Source organism: Eubalaena glacialis, chromosome 5, assembly GCF_028564815.1.
Source record: "Eubalaena glacialis isolate mEubGla1 chromosome 5, mEubGla1.1.hap2.+ XY, whole genome shotgun sequence".
Classification (NCBI taxonomy): Eukaryota; Metazoa; Chordata; class Mammalia; order Artiodactyla; family Balaenidae; genus Eubalaena; species Eubalaena glacialis.
The window spans coordinates 77,712,935-77,732,078 of NC_083720.1; the positions used below are offsets into that span (position 1 = coordinate 77,712,935).

Consider the following 19,144-nt stretch of genomic DNA (forward strand, 5'->3'; position numbering starts at 1 on the left):
GATTGTAAAGTAATATATGCTCATTACATACCCCCAAAAATCAGCAAACTGATTTTAAAAATCAGGAAGAAAATAAGGATAATTTGTAATCTAATCATGCAAAGATAACATTTAATTTTTCCCTGCTAAACTTTTGAGTATATCTCTCTCGCTGGTGTATATGTGCATATTGTGTGTGTTCTCTAATTTTAAAAGTTTTATCATACCTTACACACTGTTTTCGAACCTACTATACTCTATACTTCTAGTGTCTTTCCTTGTCTATTAATATAGATAACCATAATCATTTTTAATGATTGCATAGTATTCCATGTATCATTATTTATTTACCACATCTTTTGTTAATAGGCATTTAGTTTGTTTCCAGTTTCCTCCATATATTTTTGTATACTTGTCCAATAATTTCCTTAGGATCAATTATTAGAAATGGAATTACTGGGTCAAAAGTTTTGTGTCTGTGTTGAGGCTTTTGCCAAATAGCCACACAGAAAGATTATACCAGTTTAGTGCTTTGAGCATTTGGTGAAAGTTTCTATCACATCTGCATCAAAGCCCAATATTACTAGGTATTATCAATCTTTTTATTCTTTGTAAACCTGAAAGACTATAAATCAATTTTGTTTATGGTATGTTTTACCATGCAGGAGCTTTCAAATTTTATTTGAAATATTTATTCGTCTTTCTCTTTATGATTCTAAGTTTTGGGCCATTCTTAGAAAGTTCATACTATCACAAAATTATTTCCTTAATTGGCCTTATTTTTCTTAGTACTTATGATTGTATTCATTTATTTATTTGCTTTTAACATTTTAAGTACTTGAGCAATTTAGAATTTGTCTGAAAGATGTGAAATAGGAATCCAAATTTAGTGTATTCAAAAGGACCAGCTAGTTGTCCTAAACATTTTGAATAATTCATCATTTCCCCACTGATTTGAAAAGCCACCTTTATTCTATACTAAGTTTCCATATATATATATTTGGGACTGTTTTAGAATGATTTTTTATTAGGTTTACGTAGATGTGAAGATCCTTCAATACAATATATTTTATTAAGTCCAGAAATGTGCTTACTTCTTATACTTACAAATGAAAAAAATCATGTAAATTTTTCCTAGCTAAATATGGTTATACTTATATCAGGATGTTACTATGTTTTTTCTGTTTCCATCTTAGTGGAGAAAGTAGCTAACGAAAGCCAGAAGACGCCCAGGGATGTAGTCATGATGGAAAACTTCCACCATATTTTTGCAACACTTTCTCGTTTGAAAATCTCATGTCTAGAAGCTGAAAAAAAAGAAGCCAAACAAAAATACACAGATCACCTTCAGTCTTACGTCATTTACTCTTTAGGACAACCTCTTGAAAAACTAAATGTAAGTATATTTTCATTCAGTATATCTTTCCTGGTTTTGAACCTGTGTACATGTGAATAACACAATAGACATTTGTTTTAAATTTGCTCATATATTGATGCAGGAGGATAAGGAAGGAGAGACTCAGATACTTAAGCTGCCAGTGTGCCAAGACACTGCTAGATGTTTTATATACATTATTTCTTTTAGTTCCTATAAACAGTGATGTGGGGTAAGATGGTATTATCCCCATTTTACAAACAAAGAAACTGAAAGTAAATGAAAAGTTATAATAACTGGAAAGTAGCAAAGCTGGGGGATGAACCGTAGATTTAGGCTTTTCCATTATACCAGACTCTTTTATTTCTTACCTCATAAATGGCTAACCTTTATCCCTAGTTCAGATGAAGATTTTGAAAACTTCATCAGGATAAAAGGAAAACCAAAAATTGTTTTGTTCGTTGCCTTTTCTTTTCCCTTCTTTTCTTGACTTCTCATTCCCCAGAGCAAGTCTGATCATTAAAAGTGAGAAATGAGGGACTTCCCTGGTGGTCCAGTGGTAAAGAATCTGCCTTCCAATGCAGGGGACACGGGATCGGGGAACTAAGATCCCACATGCCGCGGGGCAACTGAGCCCGCGTGCCACAACTGCTGAGCTCGTGCACCTCAACTAGAGAGCCCAAGTGCCGCAAATTACAGAGCCCACGCGCTCTGGAGCCTGTGCGCCGCAACAAAAGAGCCCGCATATCACAACTAAGACCCGACACAGCCAAAAAATAATAAATAATAAATAAACAAAATAAATATTTTTTAAAAAGTGAGAAATGATAGTTTTAGAGAGTTGTGCAACATAGTAGAAGCTTAAATGGACCCTTCTAACTAACTTTGTCCACAATATGATTAGTCATCTTCTATAAGTTTTTAACTTGAAATGAGTCAAATAAAAATTATGTATCTGTTGTCGATAATTCAAAGAATTGTTTTGATTAAAAGACATTTAATCAAATGCAGAACCAGTTCTTTCTAAAACTTAAGAACAGACAGGTATTCCTTTAGGGTAGAAGGTTGGTCTCAGACCTAAAGCCTACATGATACTTACCTGCAACATAGGGGCACTTCCTTTGAAATCAAATTTAAAGCAGAAACATTGATAGACCCCTTATTATTTAACATTGTTATGGAAGATCTAGCCAATGCAATAAGACCGAAACATAAAGATATACAAACGAGAGTCAAGGTTATAATTACCTATATATAATATGAAAGTCTATGTAGAAACAATTTTAAAATTACCAGGAATAGACTTGTCCAAAAATTACTGTCAAAAGATTAATAATTTATAAGACTAAATAAATAATAATTGCTAAGAAAATTTTAGAGAAAAGTAATGACTGTATTTGGCTTGTCGATATTAAGTCGTATTGTGCTCAAATAAAGACTTGCCAATCAATATGCATATTAAGAGACCAATTATACTTAAAAGACAACCTGAGGAGAATATTTGTAACACCGTGTCAGTATATTTAATATAAAAGATCTTTTTAAAATCAATAAGGAAAGCACTAAGACCTCAACATATAAATGGGCAAGGGTTCTGAATGTACCACTAAGCATCTGAAAAGCAGGTTAACTTCATTTATAGCCAAAGAATTGTGAAATAAAATGACAAACTTTTTTCACTTTTTAAAGTGGAAAAGATTTGTTTTTTAATTGTGCTAATGCTGATGATAGTATGGTAAGATAACAGTCTCATATACTGTTGACAGAAATATAAACTGGTTGAACTTTCCTGGGAAGCAATTTGTGTATATGAAGAGTCTTCAGAATGCTTAACAATTATAGTCCTCAACTGAGGAATTATAGTCTAGAAATTTATGCTGGGTAGTAATCAATAATGTGGGTAAATACTTACGAATGAAAGTTATTTCTGACGACTGTATTTATAAGAGTTTTTTTTTTTTTTTTGATGAGTAGATTTTGCCAACTCCAAGAAAAAAGAGTGAAAAATATTAAATACCCAATACTGGAGGAATGAATAAACAAATTGTAGTTCAGTCATTGGAAGGAACATTATGCAGCCATTAAAATTTATACTTTGGGAAAACATATAAAATCTTAAGTGGAAAAACAGCGTGCAAAATTATAATCTCATTTATGTACTCACACATCAAAAGACTAGCAGGAAATCTAAAATGTTGACAGTGGTTATCTCTGAGTGGTATGATAATAGCTGATTATTATTTTATCCTTTATATTTTCACACATTGATTTTTACATAATGAATATATACTATTTTATAATCAGATTTTTTTTTTAATTTAAGTGGTCATGAAAGCAGTTCTTAGCTATTATTTCTTTCCATTTCCTCGAAGCATTTCTTTGAAGGCGTTGAAGCTCGGGTAGCACAGGGTATAAGAGAAGAGGAAGTAAGCTATCAACTTGCATTTAACAAACAAGAACTCCGAAAAGTTATTAAAGAGTATCCTGGAAAGGAAGTAAAAAAAGGTCTAGATAACCTCTACAAGAAGGTTGACAAACATTTATGTGAAGAGGAGAACTTACTCCAGGTATGCTTTAGCTCTTTGAACCATCCTAGGTTGCACATCCTTACATATATTGCGTTTCTCCAAAATATTCCTCTAGAAATACTTTGCATTTTCTAATTTTAGTGTAGGAGGAAAGTTCCACAAGGTACAGACCAGATTAATGAATTGTGAGGGGAAGAAAGGAATAATATTTATATAAGTTTATATGGCTATTCCTGTTTATTTTGTATTTCTTTTTTATTGTTTTGAGGCATTAAGTTGTTTTTCTTTTGTTTGGGGATGGGTTTTTTTGTTTTGTTTTAGTTTTGAGGGTAGCAAGGAAATGGAATGGTGTATAGTACAGTGGAGTGATTCTGAGCATGGGGGTTGGAGCTGGAAATGGGTTCATAATCTGGCTCCAGATAAAGCTTCATGGTTTGGGGCAAATTACTTCACCTCTCTGAGCCTCAATTTCCTGATTTGAAAAGTAGAAATAATACCTCTCCTGTATAGTGGGCACTACTATTACTGTCATTGCCATTTTATACATGAGAAAATCAAAGCTTAGAGAGGTGGAGTAATATGACCATGATCCCATAGCTAATGAATGGTAGAGTCAGATTTAAACTGCCAACTGAGCCATCATTCTTTATAAGCCATACTAAAAGGCCCAGAGATGAGTGAGAATAATTCTGATTTTAACACCATGGAAGGCTTCATGAAGGAAAGCATTTGTGTTAGCCTCTGAAAGTCAGATACTAACTTAACAGATAAAGTAGGAGAAGTGGCCTTCCAGGTGGATGAAATACCATGAGCTAAAAGATGAGAAGCAAAAAAGTGTAAGTAAAACTGTTTAGTAAATAGTCTTAAGTTGTCTATTAGGAATTTAGGGTTTATGAGATTTAGGGTTTATAAGGAAAAATCCCCTCAACTGGCAGATAGGGATGATTTCATAGTACCCACCTCACCAGGTTGTCATGAGACTTAAAAAGGATAATGTATACATAAAGCACTTTGTACTGTGCTGATATGAAATAAGTCAATAAATATAACCTATTAATATTAGCTAATATGTCAATGTGTGTATCAGATTCTGTCTTGATAATTGTCTGCATCGTGATTTCCACTTCCAGATTATAAATTCCTTTGATTGCAGGTGATTGGTCTGACTCATCTTGGTGTCCTCCATGGCATCAAGCAATGTTTTGCACCATCAGTTTTAGATAAAGAAATTGTTGAACTTTCATATGAAATGAAATTTAAGCATTCAGTGTTGCATTTCATTTAATCATTAGTCTTAGTTTCATACATAGTTGTGCATATCCACATCGCTGTTGGATATTGGAGTAAATATAATAACAGGTAAATGTAATGAGTGCTTACTGTGTCACACTGTTCTGAGCACTTTACGTGTATCCACTCATTTAACCTCACCTGAAGCTTGTGAGGAAGGTATTATTATCATTACCCCAGTTTACAGATAAGGAACTTGAGGCACAGAGCAATGACGTAACGTACTCAAGGTCACAAACCTTATAAGTGGAAGGAGCTAGTTTCTAGCTCCAGAATGTATGTTCTTAACTATTATGCTATTCTAAATCCTTAGAATATATCTTGACATTATTTCTACATATTTGACTGTGTATTATTTCCATTCATAGTTTAATGACTCTTATTTTCATTTTTATTATAGGTGGTGTGGCACTCCATGCAGGATGAATTTATACGCCAGTACAAGCATTTTGAAGGCTTGATAGCTCGCTGTTATCCTGGATCTGGTGTTACAATGGAATTCACTATTCAGGACATTCTGGACTATTGCTCCAGCATTGCGCAGTCCCACTAAACCTTACAAAAGAAGAAAAGATAAATGAAAAAAGCACTCTGAGTACACCAGACACTATTCAAAAAACATCAAGCAACTGTTTGGAGAACCAGACTTGAAATTTTATGTATGAATGTCAGATAAATGGGTAATACCATACCACAAATATTCAAAAGTGAAAGTACCAACCTATGTGGCAGTTTCATTTGCCCAATAAGTTGTGTACTAAAAGCAGTTATCTCGGGCTTCCCTGGTGGTGCAATGGTTAAGAATCCGCCTGCCAATGCAGGAGACACAGATTCAAGCCCTGGTCCAGAAAGATCCCACATGCCGCAGAGCAGCTAAGCCCGTTTCCCACAACTGCTGAAGTCCGCGCACCCTAGAGCCCATGCTCTGCAACAAGAGAAGCCACTGCAATGAGAAGCCTGCACACCGCAACGAAGAGTAGCCCCTGCTCGCCGCAACTAGAGAAAGCCCACGTGCAGCAACGAAGACCCAACGCAGCCAAATATAAATAAATAAATTAATTAATTAATTTAAAGCATTTATCTCCTCATAAATGCCTTTATCATTTTTCTAGACTGTCCAGGAAATTTTCCTGTATTGCCTCGCTTCTTATATTTAAGAGTGGTTATCCTATGTGTAATGCATTGGGAGTTCTTCAGTTTTCACTAATTCAGTATTGCTTACAAATGTAACTACTAAAATTTTGTATAGAACTTTTTCCCTCTAATGTATATATGGATAGGGATCTTGTGATGATCAGTTGTAAACTTGGAATTTGAGGATTATGTGACTCTGTGTAGCAGTGAATCTAAAATAAAGAAGTTTTCAAAAAAATTAAAATTTGGTAGTAGTATTCTTAGATCTATCATGCTATCATTTGTATAAAAGCAAGTTCTTATAAAATCAGTATATAAAAATGAATTACATGTCCATTTACCATAAACCGCTTAAAAGTATAATAAGATAATAAGAAAAATAAAACCATTTATAATAGCATTAAAAACATTTAGTATTTAGGACTAAATCTAACAAAACATGTGCTATGGACTGAATTTTGTCCCCTCAAAATTGCTATATGGATGCCCTAACCATGCCCTGCCATGTGACTGTATTAGAGATAAGGCCTTTAAGGGGGTGATTGAGGTTAAATGAGGTCATAAGGGTGGACCCTGATCCAGTAGAACTGGTACCCTTATGAGAAGAGACACCAGAGCCCTCTGTCTACAATGTGAGGACACAGCAAGAAGGCAGCCATCTGCAAGGCAGGAAGAGAGACACCACCAGAACCCAGCCATTCTGGCACCCTGATCTCAAACTTCCAGCCTCCAAAACCATGAGAAAATAAATTTCTGTTGTTTAAATCACCTGATCTCTGGTATCTTGTTATGGCAGCCTGAGCTGACTAACACAAAATGAGTATAAGACATTTATGGAGAAAATTATAAAATTATTAAAAGATATTTTAAAAGGCTTAAATAAGTAGAGGACTATTTCATGTTTCCAGATAAGAACACATAACATGGTAGAAATGAGAGTTATTCCCTTATTTAAAAACTCAGTGCAAACTTCCAGTTTCTAGTCCAGCAAGTAAGCTTGAAAGTCACCTCTCCATCCTAACAACAAGTAAAAAGCTGAAAATACTTAAAAGCAACTCTTCTAAGAACTGTAAGAGAAGCAAGGTCACAGGGCAAACCACTGCCACAATTGGAGAGATCGATAGAACAGGGAGAATTACAACTTATTGAAACCTCCATAGGAACCAGTGCCAAAGTAGGAAAAACAACTGTAATTGACAAATTGCTGGAGATGAGTGTGGATAAGTCAGAGAAATAAAATCTCTGGGGGAACCTAGTCTTGTGGGGTAAAACTTTTGTGAGTTTTACCTCCTATAGCTCTACCAAGTTCTCACATTGAATATCGGAGAAAAATTCCCTTGTGCTTCTAGCAAAGGGAGGGAAAAAGGAACCAATTTGAAATATGCCAGAATATTCTGCTCTTAACAAAGTCTGCTGTCAGGAGAATTATTTAACCAGAGCCTAACTGATCTGGGAGAAGGGAAATACCCAACTCCAGTTGACTCAAGCCTTCCACATGGAATGGAAGAGAAATACCCAACTTCAGCCCACTCTAGTCATCCTTTTCCGCCTAAAGGGGGAGAGGGCACTGAAAAGCACAGGTAAAGTTCACAGTCAAGAGTACAGGCTCATTAAAAGACTGAGACCTTATCTTAGGGCTACAGAGCGCTTCCTCTCCCTCTACACCTCACCATCACCTTACTAAGACCTATTTACAACAGTCCTTTTTACCCAGTACATCATTATTTGACTACCAAGAAAAAATTATAAGACATACTAAAAGGCAAAAAACAGTTTGAAGAGACAAAACAAGCATTAGAACAGACTCAGATATGGCAGGGATGTTGGAATAATCAGATCAGGAATTCAAAATAACTATGATTAATATGCTAAGGGGTCTAATGGATAAAGTAGAAAGCATGCAAGAACAGATGGGCAATGTAAGCAGAGAGAACGAAATCCAAAGAACCAAAAGAAAATGCTAAAGATAAACCTCTATAACAGAAATGAAGAAGGCCTTTGATAGGCTTACTGGCAGACTGGACACAGCTGAGAAAAGAATCTCTTATCTTAAGGATATCACAATAGATACCTCCAAAACTGAAAAGCAAAGAGAACAAAGATTTTTTAAAAAAAAAATGTCCAAGTACTATGGGACAAAGGGTATAACGTGCATGTAATGGGAATGCCAGAAGGACAAGAAAGACAGAAAGGAACAGAAGAAATCTTTGAAACGATCATGACTGAGAATTAACCCCAAATCAATGTTTGACACCAAATCACAGATCCAGGAAGCTCAGAGAACTACAAGCAGGATGAATGCCAGAAAAACTATACCTATGCATATCATTTTCAAGCTACAGAAAAATCAAAGATAAAGATTAAAAAACTCCTGAAAGAAGCCAGAGGGGAAAAAAACATCTTAGCTATAGAGGAGCAAAGATAATTGCATCCCACTTCTCAGAAACCATGCAAGCAAGAAGAAAGTGGAGTGAAATACTTAAAGTGTTGAGAGAAAAAAACCAACCTAGAATTCTGTAACTTGTGAAATTATTCTTCAAAAGTGAAGGAGAGAGAAAGACTTTTTCAGGTAAACAAAAATTGAGGGAATTTGCTGCCAGTAGAACTGCCTTGCAAGAAATGTTAAAAGAACTTCTTTAGAGAGAAGGAAAATGACACAGTTCAGAAACTCAGATCTGCATGAAGAAAGGAAGAGCATCAGAGAAGGAATAAGTGAAGGGAAAATTAAAACTTATTTTTCTTATTCTTAATTGATCTAACATAACAGTTCAAAATAGCAACAATGTATTCAATTATTTATGCATATATAAATATGCTTATGTATAAGTGAAATGAATGATAGCAGTGATTAAAAAAGGATGAGAGGGAGGAATTACGATTATTTTATTACTACAAGCTACTTTTACTATCCATGACACATTGTAGGGTTATTTGAAAGACTTGGATTAGTTGTAAATGTATATTGCAAACTCTAGGGCAAACAATAAAAAAAAAAGGTTTAAAAGAAGTATAACTGATACGCTAAGAAAGGAGAGAAAATGGAATCATATAAAATGCTCAGTTAAAACTACAAAAGACAGAAAAAGAAAGAATGACAAAGCTAGGAACAAAGAACAAGGGCAACAAATAGAAAACAATAACATATATGGGTAGCTATTAATCCAACTATATCAAAAATCATTTTGAATGTCAGTGGTCTAAATGCACCAATTGAAAGACAGAGATTGTCAGAGTGGATCAAAAAACAAGACCCAACCGTATGTTGTCTACAAGAAATCTACTTTAAATATAAAGACATATACAAAATAAAAGCAAATGAATGGGAAAAAATATACCATGCTAACACTAATCAAAAGAAAGCAGGAGTAGATATATTAATTTCCGACAGAGCAGACTGCAGAGTAAGGAAAGTTATCAGGGATAAAGAAGGGCATTACATAATGATAAAGAGGCCAATTCTCCAGCAAGACCTAACAATCCTTAATGTGTATATGCCTAACAACAGAGCATTGAAATATGTGAAGCGAATACTAATAGAATTGCAAGGAGAAATAAATGAATCCACTATTATAGTTGGAGATTTCAGTATACCTTTATCAGAAGTGGACAGATCCAACAGGCAGAAAATCAGTAAGGACATAACTGAACTCAACAGTACCATCAATCAAATGGAGATAATGGACATCAATAGACTACTTCATCCACAAGAGCAGAGTACACATTCTTCTCCTGATCATATGGAACATTCACCAAGATAGACCACATTCTGGACCATAAAAAATGGTTCAGAATAAATTTAAAATAATAGAAATTATCTAATGTCTGCTTTCAGATCACAGTGGAATTAAACTAGAAACCAGAAACAGAAAGATAACAGGAAAATCCCAAAATATTTGGAGATTAAAGACTCAGTGCAATTCCGGTCAAAGTCACAACTGTTTTGGTTCGGTTGGTTTTCGTGGGACCCAACAAGCTGTTTCTAAAATGTATATGGAGAAACAAAAGGCTAATAGCCAAGACACTCCTGAAGAATGAGGTAGAAGGAATTTCCTTATCAAGAATTATAATTAGGGGCTTCCCTGGTGGCGCAGTGGTTGAGAGTCTGCCTGCTAATGCAGGGGACACGGGTTCGAGCCCTGGTCTGGGAAGATCCCACATGCCGCGGAGCAACTAGGCCCGTGAGCCACAACTACTGAGCCTGTGCGTCTGGAGCCTGTGCTCCGCAACAAGAGAGGCCACGATAGTGAGAGGCCCGCGCACCGCGATGAGGAGTGGCCCCCGCTTGCCGCAACTAGGGAGGGCCCTAGCACAGAAACGAAGACCCAACATGGCAATCAATCAATCAATCAATCAATCAATCAATAAATCTTTAAAAACAAAAAAAGAATTATAATTAAAGCAGCATTGTATTGGTGCAAAGATAAATAAATAAATAAACAAGTGGAACAAAACCAGGAGTCCAGAAACAGACCCATACAAATAGAGACCCTTGCTTTATTACAGATGTGGCATGGCAAATCAGTGGGGGAAAGATAGACTTGGAATAAATAGTGCTGGAACAGGTTGTCCATAAGAGAAAAGGTAAAAATCAAGCCCTTATCTCACACCATGTACAAAATGAATTCCACATGGATTGGATTCCTAATTGTGAAATGTAAAACTATAGAACTTAAGAGAGTATCTTTTTACCTCAGGAATGGGAAGGATTTTGTTAAACAAGATGCAAAAATGCAAATCATAAAGGAAAAAAAGTTGATAGATTTGACTATGTCCAAATTAGGAACTTGTGTTCATCTTTCATGAAAATGAAACAACAGACCACAAACTGAGAAATGATAACTGCAACACATATGACAATCAGCATCCAAAACTTATAAGGAACTCCTAAAAATCAGTTTAAAACAAAAAAGACAAACCAGGGAATTCCATGGCAGTCTACTGGTTAGGACTCCGAGCTTCCACTGCAGGGGGGAAGGGTTCCATCCCTGGTCGGGGAACTAAGATCCTGCAAGCCACACGGTGCAGCCAAAATAGAAAAAGACAAACCAATAGATAAAAAGGACAAAAGAAAAAAAAAGTACAGGCATTTCACAGAAGAAAGTGACAGTACGACTAATAAGCACATGAAGTGTTCACTTGACATCAGGGAAATGTTTTCCTGATTGAATTTAAATTAAATTTAAAAGGATGTGAGGTCAACAGAACACAAATGCTTCTGGAGGAAGCATAAGTTGGTATAATCACTTAAACAATTTAACACTGTCTAGTAAAGTTAAAGATGAGTGTAACCTATGATTCAGCAATTCCACACCTAAGTCTGTGCTCCAACGCAGTCAATCTGAATCCAAACTACACGTTAGAATCACCTGGTGTGCTTGTGTAATACGGATGCCTGGGACATTAAATTTCAGCTGAGCCAGGGTGGAGGGCAGGCATCTATAGTTTTTCAAAGCTCCCCAGTGATTCTGGTACTCAGTGTGGATTGAGAATCACTGCCATAAAGAGACTCGTGTACTTAGGCATTAGCACAAAGTCTTAACAAAGACCCTATCAGTACAGTTCGTAATAGCAAAAAATTGCAAATATCCCAAATGTCCATTAACAGTAGATGGATAAATTAAGGTATATTCATTATATGCCAATACAGTAGTGAAAATTAGTGAATTTTAACTACATACAACAGTGCAGATAAATGCCAGAAAAATAATGTCAGGTAAAAAAAATCACAGAATACATACTGTATGATTCTATTATAAAAGTTCAAAACCCAAAATTAAACTATATGTTGTTTAGAGTTGCAAATGTGGTAAAACTGAAGAAAAGCAAGGAAATGATCATAAAATTCTGGAGAGTGATTAGGGAGCAAGAAGGGAAGTTTATGGTACCTGGCAGGGACAGGATTTTAAAGGCATATTGTCATGTTCTTTTACTTAACTGGGTAGTGGCTACATGGATTTCATTGTACCATGACACTTTATACCTTACATATACCTTATAAATCTTATTGTATTTTAGTTCAACATTTAGTTTAAAAACATAAAATCAAACTCACATATATGTGTGTATATATCTTTATTGATATATAATAAAACGTGAACATTTATAGATGGTGATCTGGAGCCAAAGAAGATCGAGTGACTTGCTCAAGGTCTAAGCCAAATATTAACAGAGCTGATATTCCACACAACAATAACCTTCCTCTCAAAGTGCTGGCCTTTCTTTTACCCTGTTGATAGCAGGAATGATACACATATAAATATACTTACATCTAAGGACCAAACACTGTCTGATATCTCCATTAACAGACAAAGGTTAATTTTACCTGAGGTGGTATGGCAGGTAAAAGAAAGAAAAGGCAGTGGATGACTCCCATCAGCTATAGTTTTCTGGATCTTAAAGATCTATACTATTGTATGCTAGATGGGATAGGGAAGGAGAAACATAGAACTTTTAAACAAACTACTGAAAATGATAACTTAGAGCAGGGATCCCCAAGGCCCAGGCTGTGGACCGGTACCAGTCCGCGGCCTGTTAGGAACCAGGCCGCACAGCAGGAGGTGAGCGGCGGGTGAGCAAGCGAAGCTTCATCTGCTGCTCCCCATCACTCGAATTACTGCCTAAACCATCACTAGCATTACCACCTGCCCCATCCCCCCACACCCCAGTCCATGGAAGAATTGTCTTCCACGAAACCGGTCCCTGGTGCCAAAAATGTTGGAGACCGCTGACTTAGAGAATATAAATAAATGAAAAAGTGCTGAGAAAGTAAAAATGGCTATGCCAGGAAGGTTAAATACACAATATTAGAGTGGTGTCAAAGAAGTAAGATTATTTTCTCATAACTATCTGCTTTGGGATCCTCTACATCGGCACTTCTCAAATGTTAATGTACATAGGGAACAACCAGGAATCTTGTTGAAATGTAGTTTCTGATCCAGCAGGTTTTGTGTGGTCCAAGATTCTGCATTTCTAGCAAAATCCCAGGTAATATCAATGCCGCTGGTCTATAGCCCACAGTTTGTGTTGCAAAGCTTAACAGTGATGTAGAGTTACATAATTCACACCTCTGAACAAATCAGGATAATTTGGGTTTTTTCTCCTTTGGGAGATAGCTGACATTTATGCTTGTGGGTTTTTTTTGTTTTGTTTTTTGTTTTAATTTTATTTATTTATTTATTTATGGCTGTGTTGGGTCTTCGTTTCTGTGCGAGGGCTTTCTCTAGTTGTGGCAAGTGGGGGCCACTCTTCATCGCGGTGCACGGGCCTCTCACTATCGCGGCCTCTCTTGTTGCGGAGCACAGGCTCCAGACGCACAGGCTCAGCAATTGTGGCTCATGGGCCTAGTCGCTCCGCGGCATGTGGGATCCTCCCAGACCAGGGCTCGAACCCGTGTCCCCTGCATTGGCAGGCAGATTCTCAACCACTGCACCACCAGGGAAGCCCCGTATGCTTGTGGTTTTAAAAGAGTTCTCAGTTTGTAATATTTGGTGGCACCATGATACCATGGTATAATGCTCACTTAATCCCTGACTGAGTATAGTACTAAATGCATTTAGGAGTAATTCATATTTTCAAAAGAGGATGGGGGGAGCATTCAAAAGACAGTGGGGTAGATGGAAACGGGGAGAGGTATATATGAAAAAAGACAGGGAAAGCAGGTGCTAACAATGGAAAATACAGCAAGCAAGACAAAGCAACATCGATCTATGAGCAAATCACTTGCCCAACAATCTTGAGAAAGCAGCTTCTGTGAGATTAGCATCTCAATCAGTTTCACTTGCAACATGGTGAGTCCTTGAAGAAGTTCCAGCCTAGTTAGCTAGAGGAGAAGGCAGTGGAAAAGAAATTAATAAATTGAAGGAATGTGCTCTAATCTGAATTTTATACCTGTCTCCATTTAATTTTAAACAGTTAGCCTTTCCGAATCTCCTTTAAATTACATTACCCTGTAATTCTCTCATAAGAGCCTATTCTTTTACTTCATGGCACTTACCATAATATGAAATATGTTTATTTGCCATAATATGAAATATGTTTATTTGTCTTTCTACTTCTTCAGTGTCTTATCTCCCCTACTTAGCCTGCAGTCTTTATGACTAGAATCAAGACTGTTCTGTTTACCAGTATCTATCTAGCACATGCAAGTACTTGATAAATGTTGAATTTAAAAAGTAAAAAGTGGGACTTCCCTGGTGGTCCAGTGGCTAAGACTCCGAGCTCCCAATGCAGGGGGCCCGGGTTTGATCTCTGATCAGGGAACTAGATCCCGCATGCCGCAACTAAGAGTTCACATGCCACAACTAAAAAGAGAGCCCGCACACCACAACTAAAAAGATCCCACAGGCCGCAAGGAAGATCCCGCATGCGGCAACGAAGATCCCATGTGCCGCAACTAAGACCCCATGCAGCCAAATAAAAAATATTTTTAAAATAATAAATAAATAAATAAATAAATAAATAAAAATAAAAAGTAAAAAGTGAACAGGGAGACCTGAATTGTTAATGCATGGAAGGAGGAAACCTCCTCCATGAGGTTTCTTTACACGCGTATTTCTTTACAATTCTCTTCCATGTCTAGAGCACAACCATATTCTTGAAAGTAAGTTGCATTAGGGCAGAGGCTCTGCCTGCTTTGTTCACTGCTTGATCCCAGCGCTTAATGTGCCACCTTGCTTTAAGTGCTCAGTAACTAGATGTGGAAGATAATGTTCATTCTAGGTGCTGAGTGAAGGAACTGTTATAAGGAAATTGAGCCACAAGATAAAGCAAAAAGAAAAACTGCTCTACTCCCTGTTTTTATACAGGGTCTTGCACAGTGATATAAATTCAACAAAGACTTGATGAATTGAATTAAATTCATGGAGGACCTAAATAAACAATGTCTTCTGTAGATTTCAGATATGCTCTTTTTGGGAGGAGGGTTTTCTAGATCTACTGTCAATTCCTCTGATAGACACTGTGGGCTGTGGCGTCTGCCTACTCTTCCTTGCTAACAGAGCTCTGCTTTTTACAGAGTAGGAACATGCCAGACAAAAGTGAAAAATCAAGGTTGGCATAAACCCTTGGATCTCAACCTGCTGCATATTACAGTTGTTGGGGAAATGTTTAAAAATACTGATATCTGCACCCCACCCCGGCCAAATAAATAAGAATCTCTGAAGGGGGGGCCCAAGTTTTTACAAACCTCCCAGGTGATTATAATGGGCAGCATGTTTGCCCTGGTCTAAGCCCGCCATGACAATCCAGCTCTCCTTTGCCTGTAGTTAATTTAAGAATATGCATCCGTGCGACCCAGTGCTGGTCAGTGAGATGTAAGAGAAAAATCTGCTAAGGGGTCCTAGAAAAGATTTTCCACCCTAATAAAAGAGGAAGTTCATAAGATATGCAGGGTCTTAATCCTCTATGTCTTCTTCCTTCTTGGTATGTTGTGATATGAAGAGATCATGAGGTAGGATCATGAAGGTAGGAGGATTACCTGAGCCATCAAAGAAAATGTAAATCATGGAATGATACATGTCAAAAAATAATATGTATATAAACAGTAGAGAGAGTAGGTACAATTATTTGAAATTTTAGGGTATTGAATTTAATTTCTTTAATGATTATCCAAATGTTACTATTAATCATTAGAGGTTTCTATTTAATTTTCATTGCACAATCATGATCCTTTTAGCTTTGTAGATGATTTAAATAGTAGTATTGCAAACAGGTCTGAGAGTTCTTTGGAAGAAATTTTATGTTGTTTTATTAGAATTTAATATTTCTTTCATTTGCTATAGTTTAAAAGAGCCCTTTATCTTTGGATATTTTTCTGGACCAACAGCTCTTATTTTACTCCCCCAGACTTTGCCAAGCTGTAACTAAGCCAATATCGATTCTCTGCAACTACTTTGAGGTCAGGTTGACCAGTCAATATTGTAGCACTTAGGGAAAGAGAACTTTCTAAAAGGATTTCTAAGTAGTGGAATAATACAACATTTAATCCAAAACACCACATGCTTTTCTAAGACAGTCTGTAGGCCCTAAATTTAATTTGAAAAAACAAAAAATCTTGAAGTGGTTTGTATTAAAATTTACTCATTATAATTTTACTTACATTTTTTAAGCCAAGTTTACTTTAAATTAACTACAGCTGTAAATGTACTATATCTAACTTGTGCTCATAAAAAGTCATTTCCATATTTGTTTATTCAGGAGGAGTAATCTGCTGTAAGATTGCTCAAACCATAACATTTATCACAGTGAACAGTTCTCTAAGTAGAAGAGAGAGGAGGAACAGTTAATGAGAGTGTAATAGATGAATACTTTAACCTTTACTGATGTAGCCTGAAATTATGCACCTCTCCCTAGGGCATCACCTTAAGAATTGTGATTTCTCTTCTTATTCTCAGGGTCCCTTGTCTTTTAAATAATTTCCTGCCTCTTAGCCTTGTCTTTGGACCACAGATATTTTTTTTTTTCTGCCTGAAAAATTATAGTATTGCTGTTCATCAGGGGGTATAAAATTTATCAAAATAATCCAGAAATGAATTGAACTGTTTCTCCTTCTATATCATAGTAGAATCATTCTGGATCCTGGTAAGACTATCCATCACAGTCTCCATGCTCTACAAAGATTAGGCAGATGACTATACTAGCTGGACCAATCAGACTCTCTTTCTCTGCCAGGAATCTGAATCTTGGGCAGAGTGACGCTGAGTGGAATGAAGGCACTTAGAGTTAAATCATTCCAATGGTCACACCCAAAGAGACCACCCATAAATGTCTTCTATAAAGATCTCCAAAGTTGCCCTGGTTTCTATTGCTCCCAAGATCAAGTGGTTCTGTTTTCCTCTGATTCTGTGAATCACCCAGTATTCTTCCCATATTGCAGTCAGGGAGTGGTAGGGAGCCCTTATGTTAGCTGAAGTTAGTTTCTGTAGCTTGCGACCAAAGATCCCCAATGAATGCAGACTGAAACATGTATGTACACAAAATCAAACAAACTATATAAGACAATAAATGATAGATGCCAAATGAACGATACAGACAGTAAGTGTTGTAACAGCTCAGAGGAGTTAGATATATCTGTGATCTGATAGAGTCAAGAAAGACTTTATAAAGGAATTGGGATATGCATCACTGAGTTACTGCCACCCACCCATTGGGCAGCACCCATGAAGATAAATAGCAGTGTAACATTGTGCTAAGAGCTCAGGCTCTGAAGTCAGAGAGAACTGGGCTCAAACACTCCTCTCTCTGGCTGTATGATCTTGTTCAAGTAAGTCAGCCTTTGTGCCTCAGTATCCCTATTTGTAAAATGGAAAGAGGAGTACTCCTCTCATAGGTTCATTGCAAGGATTAAACCAGATAATGTTTGTAAAATGTTTAGCACAGTGCTAATAAGCATTCAATTTTAAAAAGAAACAAATCAATCATGCACTTCTTTGCAATGGTTGAGAAATCAGACTCATCTCTCCAGGGTGAGTGGATGAAATGAGCAACATCCTTGGGTCAAAAAAATGACAACACCTAACAGGGATCCACTCCTCACCCCAACCCAACCCCCCAACACACACACACACACACACACACACACACGCATGCACGCGCACGCACATTCTCAGGACAGAGGGAGTCTCATCAAGGCTTTTGTCTGTGAAGCCATTACCCACAAAGTCTTTAGTAACTTGCTAATGTTATTTCATTAGCCTTTTGCAAACCTGTGAGGCAAAGCACAGAAGAAAGTTTCTAGCTTCAACCAGACTTCCAAGAAATTGGTTTCGAATTCCCCCAAATGACATGGGAAAGAAGCTCATTCACGGATTCTGGAAACTAGATATGAACTGGGTCCTGTTTCTTATTCATACACCAATAATCTATTCACTAGATTGGTATGTCTCTTCTGCCATTTTAATCAGACCGCCAAAGTTACGTCCTTTTTAATTTAAAAAAGAATTATATTACTACCTTTTAAAACACTGATGAATCCAATTGATCAGTCGCCACAGTTCATTTTACTTGAGCACATTAGATAGCAGAGTATGTATTGGCTATACTTTATAACACATCAAAAATAAAATAAACCATGAAGCTCTGGACATTACTGCTATGGTATCAGGTATTCACACAAAAACCCAAAAGCCTTGATGAATTGCCTTGTCACCATCCAAACTCCTCATTCTACTACTCAGTATAAGGTTCCTTAAGTATAATGGAAAGCATTTAAAAGAAAACTGTAAATGAAGCATCATAATTTAATTGCTGTTCTATTTTATTCAGATGTAATCCTATGAAGAAAGCCCAAAAAGTAACTAAACTAGCATCTTAACAAGTTTACATAACAGCAAATGTTTAAGACATTTCATTTACTTATATTATTTGATAATTCATTATTCAATCATTTATTCATTCATCAAACACTTACTAATGGCCTGTGGGGCTACAGAGACAAGATCAAAAAGCACATAGTGTAATGGTAGAGATGGGCAAGTAAAAATATCCAACCCAAATGCTTACAGTCATTATCTTTAGAGAAAAGAGTAAAATGGGGGACCAGAACAGGGAAAATATTAGAAGTCTCTTGTGACTTTCGATTTGTAATCTCCTATATGGTTTGAATTCCTCGACAAGCATATACTAGTTGATAAGTTTGAAACATGGTAAAATGAAATGTTAATAAGGTTAATATCTTAGACATCATCAACATAATTGCTCTCTTTTGCTTTTCCTAGCACATGTTTTTCTAGTTGGCCCAAGACATCAACCAGTCTCTGAAGGAGACAAAGAGATCTGTTACAGAATGAGAACACTGATTGCTTACTGGGCGCCAGGCACTGCTCTAAGCAATTTACGTGTA

The 19,144-nt window shown here is 36.5% G+C and overlaps 1 protein-coding gene across 3 annotated transcripts in view; it reads left to right on the top strand.

The window, feature by feature from the left end:
- The window catches only part of EXOC1 (exocyst complex component 1), a 62,146-nt gene extending 55,688 nt beyond the window's left edge, over positions 1–6,458 (top strand). For all 3 annotated transcript variants that reach the window (XM_061191395.1, XM_061191394.1, XM_061191396.1), the window contains 3 exons: positions 1,176–1,375; positions 3,727–3,921; positions 5,573–6,458. In XM_061191395.1, coding sequence (XP_061047378.1) covers positions 1,176–1,375; positions 3,727–3,921; positions 5,573–5,725 — 548 coding nt within the window. In that variant the 3' untranslated portion in view covers positions 5,726–6,458. The remainder of the gene's footprint in view (positions 1–1,175; positions 1,376–3,726; positions 3,922–5,572) is intronic.
- The last annotated feature ends 12,686 nt before the right edge of the window (positions 6,459–19,144 follow it).